Raw genomic sequence first — 23,001 nt, 5'->3', positions numbered from 1 at the left:
AATGATCAGCTGAACTGAACACACAAACATTAGGTTGTTTATTTATCCAGTTACGTCAAGTTGTGCGCTGTTACATAATATCTAGGCTATTTAGATACACTTTGACTGTTAAAATGAGACACTTAAACTAAAAGTGGGAATGAAGATTTTATTACCACCGAATTTAAGCAAATTTAATAACAGGATCCCTCCTTACATTTGGTCAAGTTTATTTTCTCTTGGTCTCATTTTGTGAAGTACAACTGACAACCCTGATTGTAACATTTGCACGCTCCTCATAGAGTCCCATTTCTAATTCATATCTCCAAATAAAATGCCTACCCTCTACAAAACTTGCAGCAAAACGTACATACCCCCCCCAAAAAAACACTCATACAATAACCCCCTACTGTAAATATCCTGACATTTTGACCAGACAGCAATGATTTCAGAGTCCCCAAATGTTCAACTGAATATTTAGGGTTGATCAGTTCACATTGGGATGTATTTACGGACACAGATTGGCAAACGCCACAGTCATGTGACATTCCACAATTAAGCTGAGCCTATCTATAGATTTAACAGTTGTAAATTACATTTACAAATGGCAACTCCAAACCATCTCAAATCACACCCTCCTCCAAAACACTAAACAAATTACAATTAAGTTCTCGCTCTTCCTGAAGTGCATTAAAAAAATAAGTAAACAAAGTTGGATAAACCAGAAAAAGGACATGTCAAAGAAAACAGAATTAGTTTTCCACAGTATCAGTGGTTCAGTCCCTTGAACAATTCCTTTTGCCTAATAACTTCAGTATCGGGTTCAAAAGAGCCAAGAATCCCCTCGCTGCTCAGTAGTTTGCGAATGACATTCTGTAAAAATAAAACAATTCCTGGATGGAGCAATGACATGATAGTGCACACATTCTTTAGTAACAAATGAATGGAGGGGCTAAACAGGAATGAAATGGCCTCAAGTTGTAGCAAAGATCATTTCTTTACATCTTATGGCAACTATAAAAAGAAAGGAAATGTACATAGCACTCTTAAAGAGCCCCGTTAAAACTTCGTTGCGAGCCGGTGTGGCACACCTAAAATAGCAGATCTACAAGCTCAGCTTCACATCATGTCAGCGCACGGGAACTAAGTATAAATCCACCCAGATTAGCACAGAACTGCCAAGGGGACAGTTATTAACACTCCAAATTCAACCATTATCAAATGTGGCACAAGTACACAGACTTCAGATTAAGTGCTTATCGTTTAAAAAAAAAAAAAGTGATGAAAAGAGGGATGGAATGAATTTAAGAATCTCAAGTCAAACACATGGTCACATACAGAGGGGAATCAACAGCTGTAGGCTATGTTCGTTAGAATGTGCACCTTCATTTTAAAAACAATTTCCCCCCAGTGATCTTTTTTTTATTCATAGGCATTTCGGATGGACGCCCTGGGGGACGAAACAAGACAAAAATAAATCATCTGAATGTCTTTGGTCTAATCCTAAACATCCACTACAATGAAATCATGATTTGACCAATCTTTTGTTTTTTCTCTTCTTTTTGTTCTAAACAGAAATAAGTGAATTAAAAACTATCTAGTAACCGTTCAGTTAGTTGACCCACCATTGCAGTTTTACTGAACACAAGATTGGACATAGTAGGGAAATTTTTCATGTGGCTCAGTTCTACGAACAGGTTTACATGGGATTTTTTAACGTGTAAATACCTGTGTGTAATTAGTATGATACTATGTATGGATGAATACTATACATTGACAAAAGAATCATGTGGGAGAATGTTAAGTATGAGTATTCAAGACAGTGTGTGTGTTTAGGTCCACAGTCCAACTGTATTCCATGTGCCACACTGAGGCAGTTATCCTGTTCTCATTCTTGTTTCTCCTGTATAAGAGCTTTGTATCCAATCCACTCAGTCCCTCTCTCTCTCCTTATCCCTGTTCAGTCCAGTCACTCTACTTCCTGCTCCCGCCTCTCCATCACTCTCCTTCCGTCACCGTGGTTACTGAAGCACCACGGTCCAGTCCACCCCGGCGTTCATGCCAGGCTTGCGAAGCGTCAACACCGACATGGAAGCGTCAAAGTCAAACTCCAGTTGGCTCTCCTGACCATCTACAGAAAGTAAATGAAAAGAGACATTAACAGCCTACAAGCAAACCCGAGTTATCCGACCTATTAATGCCTGAAAGGGGGGGGGGGGGGGTCCAAAGTTCAAATATAATTTTAGGAACAGTAGCCAAATTTGCACATAGGCCAACAACCAAGCTAGAACAGTAAGTTACTTGCAAGCATGTTAATTGAACAAAAAACTACTAAGGCACCACCATGGTCACAGAATGTGTGAGACAGCGCATTAGGTACTCACCAGCAGTTCTGAGGGTAACCTTGCTGGGTCTGATGGATCCCAGGATGAGGATGCGTTCGATCCAGGACTGTGTAGAATACTGAGCATTTGGAACTAGATTACTGTGTGGGGGGAATAGAAATAAAGATGGCCTTACTAAAAGCACATTACTGTGGAGATCAATACTAGAGCCCGACCGATATTAGCCTGGGACCAGACGAATCTGCGAGTGCAAAAAAAAATTGCACTCTGGGATTTGGGTCTGGCACCGCTCCATAGAGAATCCATTTCCTGCTCCAGAAGACGTGGGTAACCAATCAGGGCCCAGTATTCGAATATGGGAGACTGTAATTGGTAGTTGGTTGTAGGTCTAACCAATTGCGTCGAGGGCCATTGTTTTGATCCCGCCCCTTGGGAAATAAAACGTCCTCATGGAAGCACCAGACTCATATCCACGCAGTGATATAGTCTAGCTACGCCAGGCTAGACCGATATATCATTCTGGCATGTCGGCCATTATTTGACTTTTTGACAACATCGGTATCAGCACTTATGCAGTCCCGAAATCTAACACCGTCTGGCTCTAATCAATACTTTTCTCTGCATGAGATAGGGGTTGAATTTCCAAAATGGTTTTGGCATCGATTATCCAGATATTGTTACAAAATGCATTAGCTGAGACAGTGCCAAGCATATAAAGATAATGTTGATACTTATGACCCACCTGGAAGAGAGGACATTCTTGGCGAAAGACAGGCTCCTGTGGATGAACTCCTTTTTCTTATCAAAGTTAAAGGTGTGGCCATCGTCTATGTAGAGTTCACCCTCTGCAGTTCTCTTTTAGGAACAAAATGACAAAATACTTGTTAAAAATGCTTCTATCCAATGGAAGGTGTGTCAACACAGGACTGAACTATGAGACTCAGAATAACTGTCACAGTATCAACAATGTGTATGTGTGTTTTAGGATACCTGGGCACTGAGGGCCACGTATAAGGTGTAGGGATCATCTTCCATACAAGAGGATGACCTGCGAACTCTAGCCTTCCTGGGAATAATGGAACCACCACGCTGGAATACTGGGATCTGGTAACAAGACAAAGTAATATTAGCAAGAGATAAAAACAAACATACATTCATGACAACAAACATCTATGACATCTTTGGAAATGTGGAGTGACTTGACAAAGAATGGACAGACTTTTTTTTGGTGAATCCGTTTACTCCATACTTCCAGGAGAGGAAGGAGTTAAATCTTGGAGTAAGATGGACACTATACATTTGTGTGTGTGTGTGTGTGTGTGTGTGTGTGTGTGTGTGTGTGTGTGTGTGTGTGTGTCTTACAGAACTCATGGTGACAGGGATGTAAAGGTTCTGGGCACCATTGTGCTTCTGGAAAGTGTGGACATCAAACCAGATCTGCAACAGGCGGACAGAAGTTAGAATAGGACCACCAAAAGACTCTACCAGAACACAAACAAACATTTTCTTTGCCAAGAACATGCAAAATATTTAACTGGGTCCAGACTATAGACTCCTCAGCAACAGATGTTAACTGTTTCCAGTTCAAACTTACTGCCTAGCCAATCAAATGAATCTATGGGAAAATTACTAACAGGAAATGGGTATACCACCTTCTAAAACCTGGGACTACAGTTATGCACAGAGCCAATTAAAATTGGTAATGAAATGTGCCAACATGCATTCTTCAATTTAATTTATTTGTAACTTTATTTTATAACTTCATATATGTAGTCAATTAATCATGACAAAGCCTATTTAAAAATAAAAATTTAGAGAACCGGTAGGGGTGGGCAGTGACACCCATGTATCCGAATAAGGCAACCCATTTTCGGCATGGCTGTCTCAAAAGTCCTGTCGCGTCACATTAGACTGGTGAACTGCTTATCATTGGCTGAAGGGGTTGTCAGTCAACGGTATTACTCCCGCCCAACTACAGCCCGCAGCCAATATTGCAGAATGGGCGATCAGCCCAGACTCACTCCTGGAATCAAATAGAAATGAGATTTCCGGAGGGAGGGTTTACCAGGCTACTCCTACCGGCCATGATGCTCCTTTCCAACTGGAGCAAAGTGGTTTGAACCGACAGACACTGCCATCCTACAGGCCTGTGCTGTCACTAGTGGGGCTACAACTTAAAAAAAGAAAAGGCTGACATTTTGAACTGAGGGTGGGCACACAAGTTAAAATCATGTGGTAACTCAAATGGGTTAGGAGAATGAGTCCACCCAGAAATGTATGGCTTTTGAGATATTGCGTGCCAAGTTGAAATTGTGTCCTCAGGGTAGTGCAAGAGGAAAGGTCCAAAATCAGTAGGTTATTGATGTGACAACATACAATGTGCACAATTAAAGATCCAGTCTGTAACCCCCCCCCCCCCCCCCCCCCCCCCCCCCCCCAAGGGCTTCTGGAGTGCACAATTAAAGATCCAGTCTGTAATTCCCATCAAAAAATCAAAAAATGAGGTGCAAAATTCCATGGCAATCCAGCCAGAACTTTTGGAGACATGGACCAAATAACTGACATTGGGGGTTCTCTCCCTTACCTCTCCTTGACCTGGTAGGTAGGCAGTGACTCCCCTGCTCCCCTCTTCAGTCACAGGGTGAACAAGCAGGTCTCTCCCTGGAGCAACACAGTGAGTAAGGGACAGTGCAATGATGCCATTATGGTTTGGTGACGGGTACAGTATAATTACAGCCCTTATCACATTACTTCGCTAAATAGTCCTTTTTGTCCGAAAAACGCTGACAAAAATCCTTGATTATGTGGGCAAAAATCCTTGATTATGCAATGGAACATGAGGGGGTTTTATGTGAATTTATGTGGTGAAATTGCGGAAACTTGCTAAAATTGCGGGAACTTGCTAAAGTTGTGAAAAACATTCACTATGTGATGTGTTGTGAGCTTTGGAATTTGGAATTTTTTAAACATAAGTAACACAAATCTTGTATGGGGTCCCTGGCACAAAATAATTTCACATGATGGGGGTCCGCAGTTAAATACTTTTAGGGGTCCTTGAGTGACAGACATCATAATTCTGTCTGCCTATTTAATTATTTTCAAGCATTTTACAAAAAAGCTAACCATTGTCAACTCTTATTTTAGAGGCAAAAACATTACCTTATGTCACTGCTAAGTGAACTACTAATGCTAAACAAGTGTTGTTCCTATCTGCTTCCATGGTATGGCCTACTATTGGTCTGGTTTGCTGGATACTTTTTTGAACGTGGAAACGTCGCAAACAGTTTACAGGGAGTGCAATGGACGTCGCATCAAGTAGGATTAACTTTAAATTGTCATTATTAAAGTTTCTTGAATTTTGACGACGGTTAATTTAGCCTGCATTAAGTTTTATTGAACAAAGGAGGAGAGTGTATCTTCTTTTGTCTGCTGCACTGTCTGCCATGCACAGAGCCGGTGCAACACACACACGTAGCGCGTGGAAGGAACACGTTATTCAAACCAGTTCCTTTCCCCTCCATCAGGCGATTGGGGGCTATATTTATATTCATTTTTAATTGACTGCATGAAGCAGTGTTTCTTGTCTTTCTGACCATTCAAATGCGCTTTACAACGTACTTCACATTCATCCATTACACACAACGTGTGACACATTGCAACGGGTAGTGAACTTCTGCAATTTATGCCAAATGTTCATCCCAGAATAGGGATGCTAGGGTTCACGTGGTTACTTGCTCAAACTCGGCTGAGGAAAAAGGTGCCATGCTACATGCATGAGTTTGAGGTGACTCACCGAGCAAGAACTGGTCATCCATGGCAAATGTAGCGGTGTCCTGAGGATACTCCACCCACAGTGGTCTGCAATGTACACAGACAGGTGAGATGACATATGACCAGTGGTGGAAAAAGTACTAAAACGTTTGAAAATAGCACATCTACAAGCTCACAACGCGTCGCGATGCGTTGTGAGCTTGTAGATCGGCTATTTTCAATTAGCCTAGGTATAAAATAGGGCTAAAGTGGTTAATGTACGTTTTACAATGTAATATATTTATATCTGCAAAGTAACTAGTAACTCAAGTTTTCAAATAATTGTAGTGGAGTAAAAGTACAGTATTTGCCTCTCAAATGTAGTGGAGTAGAGTAAAAAGTATAGACAATTGGAAATACTCCAGTAAAGTAAAAAGTACCTCAAAATTGTACTTAAGTACAGTACTTGAGTAAATGTACTTGTGTTACTTTACACCACTGCATATGACACACACACACACACACACACACACACACACACACACACACACACACACACACACACACACACACACACACACACACACACACACACACACACACACACACACACACACACACACACACACACACACACACACACACACACACACACACACACACACACACACACACACACACACACGTACCTCATGACTGGGTGTCCAGAGTGGTGTGCATGGTAGAAGAGCTGATACCAGTAGGGCAGCAAGGCGTAACGCTGACGGACTGCCTCACGGATCAGCGCAGTGTTCTCTGGACCAAAGAGCCAGGGCTCACGGCGGGGCGTGTCCAGGTGGGCATGGGCCCTGAAGAACGGTTGGTAGGCACCCGTCTGGTACCAGCGCACCAGAAGCTCACTGCTGGGAGTCTTGAAGAAGCCGCCCACGTCAGCTAAGGAAAAGACCGGGAAGATGTTGCCCGAAACATGTCAGCAAGCATGCTGCTTGTCATGCAATTTGTCTATATTAATTTCCTTTGACCAAATCAGGTAAAAAAAAGAAGTTGTTTATCAAACATTTCTTGGTCCATCATTCAACATCTGTAGCCATTATTCCAAACATGAGTAACCGTCTAGATTGTAAAGGGCAGGGTTTCCCAGTGCTTTACGGCCAAGGCAGGGCAAAAAGAATCCCTTCAACAATAGAACGAAGCAACACATTAACCCATGTCAGTTGGAGTCCGTTTTCGGTTTAACAGTATAATCAGCCTACATCGATATATCAGACTACGTACACAAGAAGTTACACAACATTTCTAATTAGCCAGCATGTTAATGACACCTGCTCTTCTCCCTCATGATTTGGATTATATGGATATTTTGTTGTTCTGGTATGTCCCTAACTGTCAGCTGAACACAGTGAGGTTAACTACAGGTGGACTAGTTGATACTTACCACCACAGAGAGAGATTCCCACCAAGCCCAGACTCAGACACATGGGGATGGAGATCTTCAGGTGTTCCCATTCAGCAGCGTTGTCACCCGTCCAAACAGCGCCTGGAGGAGAGGTGCACCAATGTTTCCATTAGCCCGTATTTACCGGTTACTGGCAAACTAGAAATTCAATTATAAATAGTGATGGCCGGTTGAAAAGTTCATTCTTCATTACTATCATTAGGCTATTAAATAAAGTAACACATTAAAATACAAAGATTTATAACATAAAAATCATATTTAAATGTTTTTATGAGCATAAATGTAATTTGTGTTTGGCTTCATGAATACAACTGCCAAGTGTATGTTGAACATTAAACGGGGAGCAATACATTACAGGCAATGCACCGAGTGATCACATTCCATTAGTGCATTTAATGCAACAGGAAAAAGCAATTAAGGAGCACTGCAATAAAGCCAAAGAGTCATCTTCAGTTCAGAGATGGACTCATATCGCAGCTCAAAAGGTGCATACCAAATGTTAAATGACATCTTATGTCATCAATTCATTGCAATGACAGAGTTGCTCAAATCTATGCGGGTCTACACAGGCATATTGACATGGAAAGAGCCCTGGAGCAAACCCTACTGGAAGAACTTGATGACAGATTGCAAGAAAGTGACTTCACTGGAATCATTACTGATGAAGCAATAAACATGTATGGCAAAGTTGAACGAGATGGAAAGCCCAAAACACGTTTCTTAACTCATTGAGTGCCATTAACGTGTTTCACGTGTTTTAGCGCTATGGTGCAACGTGCCATTAACGTGTTTCACGTGTTTTTGAAAAAAAAAAAGAAAAAAAAGAAAAAAGAAACTGAACCCAAGATATCATTATCTGAAGATTTGCAGCTCCATCCACTCCTTGTTTAACTTATAACTGAAAAGGGCTGCATCTCGCTTCCAAAGCACTTTTTTTTTACTTTGAAAAAATAAAAAAATAAAAATCATAATGGCCAGAAATAGATAATAATTTGGGCACTCAATGAGTTAAGCCTAATCTATACTGCAACAATGTCGTAGTACGACGGTGTGGCACACCAATAAGATCAGCGCAGTGTATCTAAGAAAGTGGTGGAAGCGCTACAGGAAGGAGGTCTAGCGATCGGTCAGGTGGTGCACATGCTACCTTACACACATGTAATACAAGCTCATGATTGTGTATTACATATGGCTATTTAACTTAATATTTAGCAGTGTTAGTCAGCAATTTCTTTTTTTAATCATTTCTATAGGTGATTTAAAAAAATCTAATATACTGAATTTTAAATCATTATAACCCTGCTCTCACCATGACAAAAGCCAGTAACGAGAAACACCCAAAATTAACCAATAGCACCCTGACAAAGCCTGCTAACAGTACAGGAACACAAGCAGGTGGGTAGTATGGACAGTGGAGGCAGAAGGCAGCTTACCATAGCGCTGTGACCCAGCAAAGAAGCCCCTAGTAAGGACAAATGGCCGCTCTACTCCACCCGACCTCTGGATCAGGCCCTCTGCTGTGGCCATTTGCTGCAAGTTAGAAGAACAGTCAGGAGGAGCAGGGAACAGTCTACAAACAAGCCATGAATGTTCACATGAATGAATGCGAATGCAATAAAAGATGCATGAATTCATAATGATCTTCTATATTTTTACTAACTGACTTTTGTCATACATAGCTATTCTTGGGACACAAAAATATTTATCTATCAAGGCACAATGGCTTTTCCACTTCTTACTAGTACTCACTAATAATGTTATAAATAAAAATATAAAATCAGCAATGGCATGGCTGGACTGTAAATTTCAGACTTTATGTGGCCAGCTTGTGACGTCAATCATCGTCGTGTGACTCCACATTTTGGACGGTTTCAGCCCGAGCAGAGCACCTTTGACTTCAATTATTAAATTAAAGTTAAATACCAAAAAAAAGTATAAAACGTGTGATTGGTGCTGATTGGTTGAGCGGTTTGCAAGATTAGCTTCTGACACAGACAAACTCACCAACCCTCTTATAGACCTGCTAGGCTCCTGCAGAGCCACGGTGTAAAAAAAACACCACTAAATTGAGCTTGCACTACCATTAATCATAAGTTGTTATGGATAAGTATATCAACTAAAATAATATAGTTGTGACAGTCACTTGCAATATACAAAGTCATGACACGCACCACATAGAAGCCATAGAGGTTGTGCACATCCCGGTGCTCCCAGGAGCCGTGCAAAGCGTCCTTGTGCATGGTGACCTCTGGTCCATTGAACACTGATGGCTCATTCATGTCGTTCCATACGTACAAGTTTTCCATGGATCCCTGGGAAATGGAGATGGAAGAGGGTGTGAAAGGAAAACCCAACAGGAAAAATATAGTGAATCCCTCCCTGGCTTACTCCTTTGCCCCAAATAGATGGTTTAACAATTAGGGAATGTCAACAGTTATTCGGTTAGCTGTTCATTATAACGTATTCGAATATGCTTATCGGCTTATTAGTTAATTCGCATAATAATAAATACACATTTCTGCACTGGAAAGCAAGAGCTAAAAAATGAAACGCACAAAGTGTAGCTTTGCAAAGGTTTACATGCAACTTTTTTGTGAAATGGTCCCAAACCAAGGACGACGTAGAAAAGTAGCTTGGTTTGGGAGTACCATTTCACAAAGAAGGATGATGAAAAAGTTGCATGTTAACCTTGGCAAAACAGCACTCAAATACAACAGCAGCATGAGCTACATGCCAATCATTTAAATGCAAGCACATGTGTATCCATGGAGCAATCCATGGATGGGAACGCAAAGAAGAATGCGATGCAACTGCTCCTTGGACATAACTGTAATTTCTGAGAAAAAATTGCAAGTAATGAAGTGGAAAGATACTTCAGAGAGGTTTCCTCACTCCTGGAAAGTGGAAATTAATCCATATGAATGGTGGAATGTTAACAGTCTCTATGATCTCATTGTCCCTTTCCTCAGACTGGCTACCATAGCATACAGTATGACATCTGTGAGTAACGGGGATGTCCATTGCGTGCCATCTGCCGGGTGTTCTCAGCAGTGCAAACTAGATTGATAATTAAGCATGCTAATCTAATTTAATAAACATTATGTAGACTAATCTACAAGCAGCCAGTAGCCTGGGTAGGGTCAGGCAGCCTACCACATTTGAGCTGCACAGATTACGACACAATTGTTGTTATAAAAGGAGCCTAAATGAATGTCTACTATTCTGATAAATATTCATTCTGTGCATTTTTCTTCCAGATTGGGCATGCGGATCACTGTATTTCAGCCTTAGATTACATCGTTAATAATAATAATACATTTTGTATTGTTTTTATTTTAATAACGTTAATTAACTGAATATTGAGGACGGGCGAACAGATTGCACAACTATCTATTAGTGACATCCCTAGTAACATTACAAAAGACCGAATCATTTCGAACGAAGCATTCATGAACCTCACGACACTATTAACAACGTTGCCCAAAGCACCCAAAACTTTGTTAATTTCTCGTTTGTAACAGTGGCCCTGGGAAACTACATAACACTATCCAAATCAATTGTTGGTTAGCCAACAAAAATGGTTTTGTTTTTCAATTAATTATTGTTTTAAATTGACTAGGAGACGACCACTTCCTAATGGTGCGAACAGCTGTCTCTCATTGAACAATAGACTGCGGTCTATATTTGGTTTCCCACTCAGCCTTGCTACAGCCCAATAAATATTTTTAAAAGTAAAACAGTTAAGTGAACTGCCCATCCCCGTTTTACAGAATACATTGCACAGCAAGAATACTGCATTTCATCTCCTGATTTCTCACCTCGTATTGATCGTAAGCAAACATGCTGGCCCACCATGCTCTCATCTCTGGGTTGGTGAAGTCTGGGTAGCCTGCATTACCTGGAGAAAACAACAAAAAGAAAGAAATTAGGGAAAGAGTACAGACAGTTCTGGGGTTAGAAAAATATGGCATGACAACCATGACTACCAGTACACTCCGATTCATTCAAATGTAATCCGTTTACTTGATTTATGTTACTTGAGTGCAGTGCAACATCATTATTATCTCTGACAGTAGATTGAATCAAACCTGGCCAGCACCAGCCCTCATAGTCTCCACCATCTTTATTCTTAATGTAGAAGCCTCTGGAGCGGATCTCATTGTGGATCTTGTAGTTGCTGTCTACTTTGATATGAGGATCTACAATAGCCACCATCTATGGACAGAGAGAAAGAATAAGAAGGACCATACCGGCGGTCTGACATGTTTAGCCCATTGAATACAACTCAAAGCATTATACCGTAGATTGTTTGATTTTCAAACATTTCATTTGAAGACCAGCACATTTAACTAATTTCCGTACAGTATGAAAATCAACTGGCAGAGAGTTGAAAGTTGCTTGAGATAGATAATCCAAGACACTCATAATAGTTTGCCAAAATATTATTGCGTTTAAAAGTGTAGGTTTATTTGAAAAGTCTAGCCGAAAATCCCGGTAGAAAACTAACATTGGCTCAATTGTTCAGGGCAGTGAAGAAATGTTTTCATACTCTAACTATGGAGTAAATGTAAACATGTTAAATCTAAAAACAAAGCCATTAACAAACAAATGGCCAAAGCTGTGAATACACAATATTGGTGGTGGTAAGGGCCTTCATGGGCAATGAGGATCATTGAGTTAAATTTTCACCCCTAGGTAGCTGCTGTTGTCACTTGGCACAGTGGTACAATGTTAATCGTCTTCCATTACCTTGCGTCTCTTGTCCATGATACCCTGCAGCATCTCCTTGGGTGTGGCAAACTTGTGAGGGTCCCAGGTAAAGTAGCGCTTGCCGTCTGTGTGCTCGATGTCCAGCCAGATGAAGTCGTAGGGGATATCATGCTCATCAAAGCCAGCATCCACTGACCGCACATCCTCCTGGTCATTGTAGTTCCAGCGGCACTGGTGGTAGGCCAATCCAGACAGGGGAGGGAAGGCCTGGGTTCCTGAGCAAAGAAAGGACAAGACTAAGTAAGTAAGAAAAGGACAATGACAGCCGGGTAGACAAGCGTATGAATAGACACCATCTTTGAATGATTGTGAACTTGTGAAAAATTATCAGTTTCAACACTTTACTTTCTGATCTCTTATTTGTCAATAAGCACACTATATTATTTTCTTTAAGTATTTAAAAGAGCACAGGTCCAGCGGTTTGCGAGATGAGCTCGGACAAGCACACACACCCCGTCATAGACGGCTAGCCTCTTGCAGAGCCACGCTATAAATAATATTGTTTATTCATGAGCCGGTCCAGCCAGCTCTTATTGACTTCAATGCATTCCATCGAACTTCCGGGTCCAGTTTGCCTCCAAGTGCATCTATGGCACATGCTATGGTGTAGAAAATATGTCCTTTCCTCATTTACAAAGCTTCACACAACTGGTCCAAGTCTAGACTGAGTACAATGCTCAAAAAGGACCATACTGGTGGTCTGGCATGCTTAGCTTATTGACTACGACTCACCATATAATACTACTACTACTACTAACTCTAAAAAATAAATTAACAGCCAAATGGATTTATGAATGAATTTAAATTTTCATTCATACATCCATTTGCATTTTTGATGTATGGACGAAGCTATGAGTAAACAATGACATTTAATGCCGAGTTAGTTTTAAGAATCAGTATTGACAGTGAAAAAGCAGTTATTGGTGCACACTTGTAAAATTGCCAGGTTCTGGTTCAATATGAGGGACCAGCTAAATATGGAATTTGCACCAGAGTTGATGCCATGGAGACTAGTGTCTGCTGCCGTTCCAGTGCCCTTGAGCAAAGCAGTGATACCTCATGTGGCCTGAAGCCCTGCACTCAGACCTCTCTGAAAACACTATATAATTTTCAGAACGGCGTGTGCATGTCAGCAAAAAAAAGAAAAAAAAAGAAGGAACGCCGGTTAAATGGCCAATCAACTGATTTTCCTCTCACCTGTGAGGGAGGCGTACTGGGAAAAGACATCATATGGCGTCGGTCCCAGCATGATGAAGACGTCAATGATGCCGCTCTCAGAGATCCAGCGCACATCTGTCTGCGGTGTCTCGCTGGAGCCCTGCACATAGTCCAGCATCTTCCCAAACACTGTCTGCAGAGACACAAGTGCAGAAGGGAGCTGAGTGTCAGGGGGCGAATGTTTGAGCGTTTATATTTGTGCTCTGTGTACATATAAGTACTACAAAGTGAGAGGATTTGTGGTGAACAGATTCTATTTGTGTCAATGGGTGTATATATATATTTTACTACTACGATGTATATTGCAAACCGTTGACAGTTGCTTTTTAACTGAGAGACTACTTATAATTTACTCAGACTGTTGAATGTTTGCACTTTGTCAACAGACCTTCAAGTATATGGATGAATACATGTGCAGACTGAGTGAGTGCGTGAGACTGAGATATATATATTATCATAATCAATGTTGATAGGCTAGACACACTGTACACACATCCATTCTTATATCTAATCCACCTGTAGACTCATTGTGTGTACAGTACATATCTGAATTCATAGTCACTGGTGCTAAATGTATATTAATGAATTAACTGTACATTGATATTTACTATATATATATATATATATATATATATATATATATATATATATATATATATATATATATATATATATAGTGTGTGTTCTCTCTTTTAACAAAGATAAATCAGCTCAATATTTTAGCAGCTCAGTATTTTATTGTATCTTGACACCTGAATCCCCCTCCAGGAATCAATAAAGCTTTATCTTAACTTAAGTGACATTTTGTCCTGGCTGATGACCTGCTGCTTACCTTTCCTGCAGTGTTAGAGCTGATGTCCACCCACGTCTCAGCAGCATTGAGCCAGAAGATACCCATGGTGCGCTGGGCACTGTGGGACAGCATGACTGGGACAGCACCATATAGAGCCATGGGGTTGTACAGCTCATACTGGAACACATCTAGGTTATACAGTCGGTATGGGTCTCCGGCACTGAAACAAAACAAATAAACCAACAAATCTTAGAATTACAATACACCAAATACAGCAACTGCACTGATTTAGTCATCTCTACATACTGTAGCATGCAGTGGGAAGTACCAAAATGCTTAATTACCTATACTCATTTATGTATAATTGATCTATTCATCTATTCTTAGATGGTCTTTAACAGCCTACTCACAGGTTCCACACAACATGAGTGGAGACTTTCAACCTGGCGTCACCATTTTTAACATGCAATGGACCCTTCGCTAAGCCCCACCCACTCCACTCTGTGACTGGTGGTGCAAAGTTAGTCACACCCAGGCCTGGCAGCGCCTGGCAAGCTCTGCTTCTCACCCATTGACTTGCATGTTAAATGATGGCTTTTCCTCTTAAAAATAATCGATCATGTCAGGAGCAAGAGCTTCAAAATCTCTTCTGAATCTGGTCAACAAGGCCTGCAGTAGGCTAAGCACTGGACAAATGTGCATGACATTATTTCAATAAACTGAAAACATGGGAAATGTTAGAGGGAGTAATAGCCATGGATACACGACGGTCGACTGTCATGACCGTCATGGATGAACTTCAACCTGGTGTTTGCACTTTCTCCATTTATGGCCCGTACATCTACATAAACGTTCATATTTCAAATATAAAGTGCTTATCCCATGGCCAAGGATGTTACATTTATGTACGGGCTCTCAGAAGTACCCGTATCATCCGTATTGTTCAATAAAAAGCATTTTAATCTGATCGGTGGCCATTTTCTCCATATGCTTTCAACTGAGCGACCCTATCGGTTGGTAGGTGTATTGCACTCTGATACATTATGAGAAAATGGCCACTGATCTGATTAAAATGCTTTTTATTGCACAATACAGAATATACGGGTACTTTTGAGAGTCCCGTGCATAATAGTAACATCCGTGGCCATGGGGTAAGCACTTTATATTTGAAATCTGAACGTTTATATAGATGTACGGACCGTAAATGGAGAAAGTGCAAACACCAGGTTGAAGTTGATCCATGACTGTAACAGCCTCCAACGGGTTTGGGTACGTGGTTCATAGTCACCACTGCGTTATCGTGGTAATCCTATTCTTGCTATTATGTTGCAAATGATTGTGTGTGTGCGGGCGAAATAACATTGACAGCTATGGCAGGTGACGAAAGCTTGCCAGACCTATGCATTGGACAATCGCTTTTGGGTTGGGGTTTAGCGAAGGGTCCATTGTAGGTAAATTTTTACAATTTTTTTTTACAAACTTCCAAAAATAGCTAAAATAGATGATTCAGGCTTGTTGTATACAGGGCTTAAGTGGTTGAGTGAGGTATGCACACAAATGTAACAAGGACATTTCAACACTTGATAGATAAGCCACAGACTCACTCTGTGGTTTTGAGTTTGAGGTTGTCTGCGTGCTCTGGAATGCCATAGACATGTTCAACTCCCGGTAAAGAAAAGTCTAAACTGACAGACGAGGGTCCTGTGGAGAGAGAAAAAACTAATCAGGCAATAGAAACAGAGGCGCTAAAAGTTATACTTTTATGCAAATGTGACAACCTGTAAATAATGTTTTGCACACCAAGTCACAAAAACGTTTTTACAGTTTTAACATACCAGAAAACTAAACAAAGTAACAAAAACAAAGTAACAGACCAGATTAAACATTTTAATGTAATGGTATAAACACACAGGTGCCAACAATTTCACGCCCACAATTGAATAATATACTATATTATACTATATACTATAATATACTCCATCAGTGTGTCAAAAGTGCTAGGAAATCTGAAGTCTAAGTAGCCGCATGGTATATGTCACGGACGATGCCTTGAGGTTTTCATTACCCGTCCCGGATACGTTAATGCTGATAAACGCAATGAGTTACATAATCAATCCTCCCCCGAGCTGTCCCAATTGTGGGTGTGAAATTGTAGGCGTCTGTGTGTCTCTATACCATTACCGTTAATATGAGCACCAACCAACCAGAGGCCAAAAGAAAGCAACATCATCAACTTTGGACACTTACCATTGGGTTTGCCGTCGGAGTGTGATTTAAATGTTTCCTCCCACATCCCGTCTTCTGATTTCTCCTCTTCTGTGTTCACTGCCTGGTAGGAGGCGATGGGAGGGGGAACAATTATGTTTTAAGAGCAGGGGAGAAAGACACGCATGTTAAGGAATATTGTATTAAAAGGGTTAAGAGTAGAGACAGAGATACTATAGGTTTCAGTTTCAATGTACAGTTTCTTACCTCCTCGCCCTGGTTTTCTGGATCAGCCTCCTCTTTCTTCTCAGCCTCAGCCTCAGGCTCTGCTTGACTGTACATTGGAGGATCGAATGGAAACAGGTGGGGTGGGAGAGACAGACAGTGAGAGAGAGAGAGAGAGAGTGACGTGTCACAACGGCACATCTTTTTAAGTGTGTAGAGATCACACATAAAGGAAGCGGGGAACACAAACAGACTGATGGGTCTCGACTCTACATAGACTACCGACTAGTTAAGCAAAGTCCTATAGGATTTCACTCTAATGACAATGGGGACAGAGCAAATCCCACCATTGTGGCTATTCCAAGCAAGGCATCGTGGGACTGCAACTCTAGAGGCTGTGAGATCAAACACTCACAAGGCTGCTTAAAAGAACCAACTCTACTATAGGGATTTTAACATACAGCACGGTATAGAAGGGCCATGACCATCAGGAATACTGCATGTACTAGTCTATTATAATTCTGTCAGGCACCAAATTTGTTCCCCCTCTGTATAGTTGCTTGCCAGTTAATCTTTGGCGGTTGAAGCCTGGCTTTGAGAAAACTTCCAGACTTAGCAATATGGGAATTCTTAAGTGGAATTTGTGGTACTTGGTTGTATAGCCTGAAAGTGAGACACAAATAAGCAGGTGGGACAAAGCCCACGGCATTACACTACTGCATCATTGCCCTGTGTATTACGAATTAATTAAAATAAAGCAAACGTAAATTGCACTTCAGCCAGATTTTTTCAGCCATCATAACTAGCTCTTGCAATTAAGTCGGCAAGAGCGACTTTCATAACTTAGGTAAGCCTGTTAAAATTGTTTGTGAAGCTCGATCAATCATGCAAATTAACCATCAGAGCAATTTGTTATAAGAAGGCTACTAGAATGACATTCTATGAAAAGTAAGTGATTCAGTTACCATTGATGTGACAGGACAAGGACAAAACGGTGAAAATCATTTATGGGCCCACAGCGGGCCTTTATCCTTCAAGGTGATCATTCATTGTTCTTTCAAGATTATCATTCTCTTTTTTAAATATGGTGGGTCACCTTTCTAAGATACAATAACTTTTAAATTGTGCCCCTAAAATATGAATATACCCAGATATTAACGATAGGCCATTTTTACCTGCTTTAACCCATTTAGACCTGAGGCCGATTTTAAAAACGCCTTCTAAATCCTAATCTAAGTTTTCAGAAAATCTGTTTTTTATTAAAAAAAAACAAAGTGACACAGATGTTTTCCCGTTTTTTAAAGGTTTAACAACGTATAGGCTTTCCCGGTCTTAATGGGTTAAATAAAATTCTGGATCATAGACTGACCTCATGCTCTGTCTTATACAGTATATACACAGGCACAATCAAGATTTTAGGTGCTGTACTCTGTACTATGGCATATCTGGGATATCTAGCAGCATTGCTGCAGTATTGTAGTCCTTTGTCACTTACTACTACCTATTGGTTGGTTCGTTAGGGAGGATGTAGGCGAGTACGTGTCTCCTCCGATACACGTCACGCCGCCAGTCCCCCTTCTTTTCACCAGACACTGAGGAGTCGCCCCGATTGTAGGATTAGCTAGTGCAGCGACAGAGATTGCCCTCCCCACCTGGCTTCCTACATTCAAACATGGCCAATTTGTGTTCATTGGGACGCCCAGCAAAGCCAGATGCACCGTGGAGGATTTGAACCCCTAGTCTCCGCGGTGGTGGGCAGGAACTTTACCCTGCTCCACCTGAGCGCCCATTCCTAGATTTCATACAACTACGGGCAGCATTAGCACAAAAAACATAACACACTTACAAAGCTTAAGGATGTTTACCTAGTGAATACCCTCTTGATATTATCCCACACGCTAGCCACTGTGCTAGTTACTTTATAGGAGAAACTAGGATGATAGGAGAAGAGGACAGAACAACGAGTCAGAGACAATACCAAAATAATAAAACACTTTTATGGGAACAAAAAGAGAAACATCCACTTTGTGAGGATGTGGATTTAAGAGAAAGGGCTGGTCAAGAGGTGTGTATGTGTTTGTGCGCGTATGGTCTCTCACGTGTCCTTGCGCATCCTCAGGTGCTCAAAGGCCAGCAGGCCACGGGAGTTTAGTGACATCAGCACTTCGCTGCCCTCCATGATGTCCAATCGGAAGGGCCGGGCACTGACGATGACCCTCTGGGACTCGGACCCTAGGGACAGAACCACTCCATTCTCATCCTTAGATATGAGAGACAGGCTGAGAGAGCAATGGAGGAGAAAGAGAGAAGGTGACAGTGCGGGGGAAGTTCAGAGTGGAAGTGAGATCACGGACAGTGATTGTCATGCACATGAAAAGACTTAAAATAAAATGTCTCATCAAACAATACAAACTCCGAGTCCACAAACAATACAGCCTAGTCGCCGAGTATGACGTTTTAACTATATTCCCAATTGTAGTCAAATCAGTGAAAATGTCTCATCAGAAATTATAGAATGACAGCATAAATAACAGAATAATAAGCATACGGACACACACTCACACCATGTTCTACCATTGTGCGCACTGACGTATCTGTCCCTCTGACAACAGCCGGCCACCATGTTATGAAATGTTATTTATTTCTGTGTGGACCCCAGGAAGAGTAGCTGCTGTTAAGGTAGTAGCTAATGGGGGTCCAAATAAACCTGTGAAACCCTTCTCTACCCGAGGATCAACCAAATCCCAGGGAAACTTACGGCTCCGTTGGCGGCTCATGGATGAGCACATCTGGGACCTCGTAGCGAGGCTTCAGGGGCTTCAGCTCATTAATCTTCACCCTTGTCATGTTGCCCTGGAGACGGTAGAGCTCCAGCAACAGACGCACCTGTCAGGTTGGTAGAGAGTAAGGTGCGGGATAGGGGTCAAGCTTAAAAACAAAAATAAATTCTCCACACCTCAAGTGTCTTGGTGACTGGCGCATAGGAGGAAAATCTAAAAGAGGTCAGGTCAATGTAAAAAAAATAACAGATTCCTGCACTGTAGGCTACTTTAATAGTGCAGTTTTGGTTACAAGGCCTTCAACGGTCAAGAATATAAAAATTTAAGTGGGGCAAGATATATAGGCTTTATTGCCAACCTGATTACCTTTTATCTGACAAAACCTTTTTTGAACAATGTTTCTAACAACATTTCAGTATGCATAATGTAAAGACAATATGCAAAACAAATCACAATTTAAGCATAAGTGAGCTGTGTACATGTGTTGTTGCTTAGTGTTTACTACCTTGTTGTTATCATTGATGAGCTGCAAGGTAAGTCTAGTGTTGGTCAGCTCCATGGTCTCCAACAGGGCTCTGTATGGAGAATGGCCGGGCATCAACGAACGTTGACGTCTAAGTGGATTGACACAAGCTTGTATTAGTGATGACACCATTGTTGAACAACACTTTTTTTTTGTCATAGGGAAAGGTCAATTGCGACTTAACCCATTGAACACAGGAAAGCATCTGTGTCATTTTAGACAAAAATAGCAGACATAAAAGCTCACAGCACGTCACTTCGTGCCGCGCTGCGAGCTTGTACATCTGCTATTTTTGCAAAAAATCTTGAGTTTGAGAACTATTGATTTAGAAGGCATTTGTAGAATCGGCCTCAGGTCTTAATAAGCTAAGTATTGTAGTCATTTATTTGTCACCAGAGGAACTCACTTGCAGAAGGCACTCTGGTCGCAGGTCTTGAAATTCCCCCTGTCCACGGCCCATGCCCCACTGAGGCACACAGACAGCAGAAGCAGGACAGGCGCCATCCTACAAAGAAGTAAAGCAGCAAAGTCACATAAAGCAGAGGTTCTCAAAGTGGGTCCTTGGGGGGGGGGGGGTAGTTAATATAGTGTCACAATCATTTTAACCTTTTATACTTTGGCTACTGAAAAATAGCAGATCTACCAGCTCATAGCGCTATGATATGAGCTTTTAGATCTGCAATTTTTCAAAATTTTTGAACTTTAAAGTTTTTGAAAACTTTTTTTAAACACAAATCTGTGCTTCTGGGGTTCCCTGGCTGGCACAACCTCTTTTCAGATGGGGGTCCGCGCCGCGGCCAAATACATATCAATTTGGGGGTCCTTGACATGAAAGAGTTTGACAACCACTGACAAAAAGAATGATGCCACGTCCATGTCCGATAGACAGCCCGTTAAAGAATAAGACCAGTGAAACACATGACCAACTAGCAGCCATGTGGACTTTGTTCTGTCTGGCAGAGCACAATAGTACATGTGTACTCTACTCTTCTAATGAAAAGGTAGTGTCACAAAATGTCAGAGCAGAAGCAAAGCTACAGTATTTTCCGTTTCCACATCCTGCAACCTGCGTAAACATCCACACAATGTACAATTAAAACGTATTACACATCCATCTTCTATACTGGATAGACTAACTTATCGTCGAGACTGAGACTCTCATAAATGCAATGTTAATGTACTTGGATTGAAGCCAAGTAAATGAATTAACGTTAGCTAGGTAGGTATAAGCTAACGTTAGGTTACTATCAACCACAGCAACACACACCAACTATACCGGCCTAGTCAACACTACACCGCCATAACTATAACAGTTTTTATAGTGAATGTTATTATCTGGCTGTCCAGGTGGACCCCTGGGACATTCACTTAATAGCTCATAAAGAAAGTTAGCATGCTAACCTGGCTAAAGCTGTATAGCGGGTTCAGTGGCTCAATGAGTGTGCAGTGTTGCCAGGTTTTGTGAGAGAAATAAGCAACCATGTCTAGGAAAACAAGCCCAAAAGAAGCGACTACAAGCCACACGAGCACTTGCTTTAAATGCGTTGTGAGCTTGTAAATCTGCTATTTTCAAAAACTCTTGCAATAGAATGTGGAATATTGGGAATATATTTTTGAAACATTCTAACAACACAAATGAATGTCCCTAGACACTAAACATTTATGGAAATATTTGAGAACCACTTGTTAAAATAATTGTTAGAAAAAATAGGAAGCAAGCCTAAATAAGCAACTACACTTAAGAAGAAAAAAACTAACTTTACAGAAAAATAAGCCCAAAGTCACTTATAATTATAATAAGCCGACATGGCAACACTGCTCAGTGTGGCTGGCTTGTCAAGCCGCTAATTCAATCCCGGTTTGACGAGATTCTTAATTCTAACAGCTATTATTCACATCCATACCGGTTACCGTTGTCTTCTGATTTGTAACGTATCTCGCCTCAAATGTAATATGTGGCCCGGCGTACACTGTCAATATATCAAACAATGTGGTGCATATAAAGATTTAAAAGTGGGAATTGCTTTGTTTTACCTCTCTGCGATGGCGGCCATCTTGATAGAGCTCAAGTTCAGCGCAGTGTTGCCACATTGTGCGAGAGAAATAAGCAACCAGGTCTATGAAAACAAGACCTAAAAGAAGCCACATGAGCACTCTAACCCTATTTATATACATTGGCTATTTGAAAATAGCTCGTTGTGAGCTTGGAGATCTGCTATTTTCAAAGAAAAATCTTGGAGGAAAAAAATTATTAGGAATATTTTCAAATCCACAAAATCTTCTATGGGTGTCTCTGGCACAAAATATTTTCAGAAGTTTGAGTCTACAAGTATATATATTAATTTGGGGGTGCTTGACATGACAATGTTTGGGAACCACTGGTTTTTAAACAACACAAGGAAATAAGCCCAAATAAGCAACTACACTTTAGAAACAAGCCCCAAAAAACGCAACCACCATATTTACAAGCAACTTTACAAAATATAAGGCCAAAGTAGCTTATAATACGTGGACATGGCAACCCTGGTTCGGCTCCGCCTCATTTCACTTACTGGTCGTCGTACGACTGAGCCGCGCGCCTAAAATAGCTGATCTACAAGCCCACAGCGGGTAGCACCGCCATTCCTTGCGGGCTTGTAGATCTACTTCTGACGCGCACGACGAAGCAAAGATGGTTGAGGAGACGAGATTTCCCCCATACAATTTAATCTAAATGTTAATTTCACATTTCACCAATGGACTTAACGTGGATGTTTTTATTTTAAAACATTTGCATACATTATTTGCGTGTATGACTGACGCATATAATGTAATATAGACATTATCTGGTTTGTGTAATAATCGGGGGAAAGAATGGCTTATCTTGCTGCTGTACATCTTTATCCTCTCAGGCTCGGACACGTCAGCTTGTAGCTGGAGGCTGTTAGCTCAGATTCAATCAAGTACACTGCACTGGA

At 41.2% G+C, this 23,001-nt stretch overlaps 1 protein-coding gene across 3 annotated transcripts; it reads right to left on the bottom strand.

The window, feature by feature from the left end:
- Positions 1 to 134: 134 nt before the first annotated feature.
- On the bottom strand, positions 135 to 22,123 carry ganabb (glucosidase II alpha subunit b). 3 transcript variants are annotated; one of them, XM_080416954.1, is made up of 25 exons: positions 22,079 to 22,123; positions 20,451 to 20,549; positions 20,027 to 20,135; positions 19,500 to 19,627; positions 18,841 to 19,020; positions 18,607 to 18,672; positions 16,784 to 16,850; positions 16,559 to 16,640; positions 15,916 to 16,012; positions 14,351 to 14,531; positions 13,498 to 13,651; positions 12,280 to 12,515; positions 11,619 to 11,745; positions 11,349 to 11,428; positions 9,702 to 9,842; positions 8,964 to 9,060; positions 7,510 to 7,611; positions 6,764 to 7,007; positions 6,118 to 6,182; positions 4,909 to 4,985; positions 3,687 to 3,761; positions 3,315 to 3,428; positions 3,067 to 3,179; positions 2,364 to 2,464; positions 135 to 2,110 (listed from the first exon to the last, which is right to left on the bottom strand). In XM_080416954.1, exons 1-25 carry the CDS (start codon positions 22,096 to 22,098, stop codon positions 2,001 to 2,003), a joined length of 2,865 nt encoding a protein of 954 aa, XP_080273080.1. In that variant the 5' UTR covers positions 22,099 to 22,123; the 3' UTR covers positions 135 to 2,000. The 3 variants fall into 3 exon arrangements, with proteins under 3 accessions (XP_080273080.1, XP_080273081.1, XP_080273082.1); XM_080416955.1 differs by lacking the exon at positions 22,079 to 22,123 and adding an exon at positions 21,446 to 21,464; XM_080416956.1 differs by lacking the exon at positions 18,607 to 18,672.
- Between the last annotated feature and the right edge of the window lie 878 nt (positions 22,124 to 23,001).

Source organism: Gymnoscopelus braueri (assembly GCF_963280865.1).
Source record: "Gymnoscopelus braueri genome assembly, chromosome: 20".
NCBI classification, from domain to species: domain Eukaryota; kingdom Metazoa; phylum Chordata; class Actinopteri; order Myctophiformes; family Myctophidae; genus Gymnoscopelus; species Gymnoscopelus braueri.
The sequence above is the reverse complement of the archived record's forward strand: the minus strand, read 5'-3'. Positions and strand labels throughout refer to the sequence as shown.

Excerpts from the sequence above, each read along its gene's own strand:
- ganabb (XM_080416954.1), bottom strand. The coding sequence starts at position 22,098 with ATGGCCGCCATCGCAGAGAG. Across the intron at positions 3,762-4,908 it reads ACCTACCAGGTCAAGGAGAG|ATCTGGTTTGATGTCCACAC; the intron begins GTAAGGGAGAGA and ends CGCCTGTTGCAG. Across the intron at positions 2,465-3,066 it reads AAGAATGTCCTCTCTTCCAG|TAATCTAGTTCCAAATGCTC; the intron begins GTGGGTCATAAG and ends CCCCCCACACAG.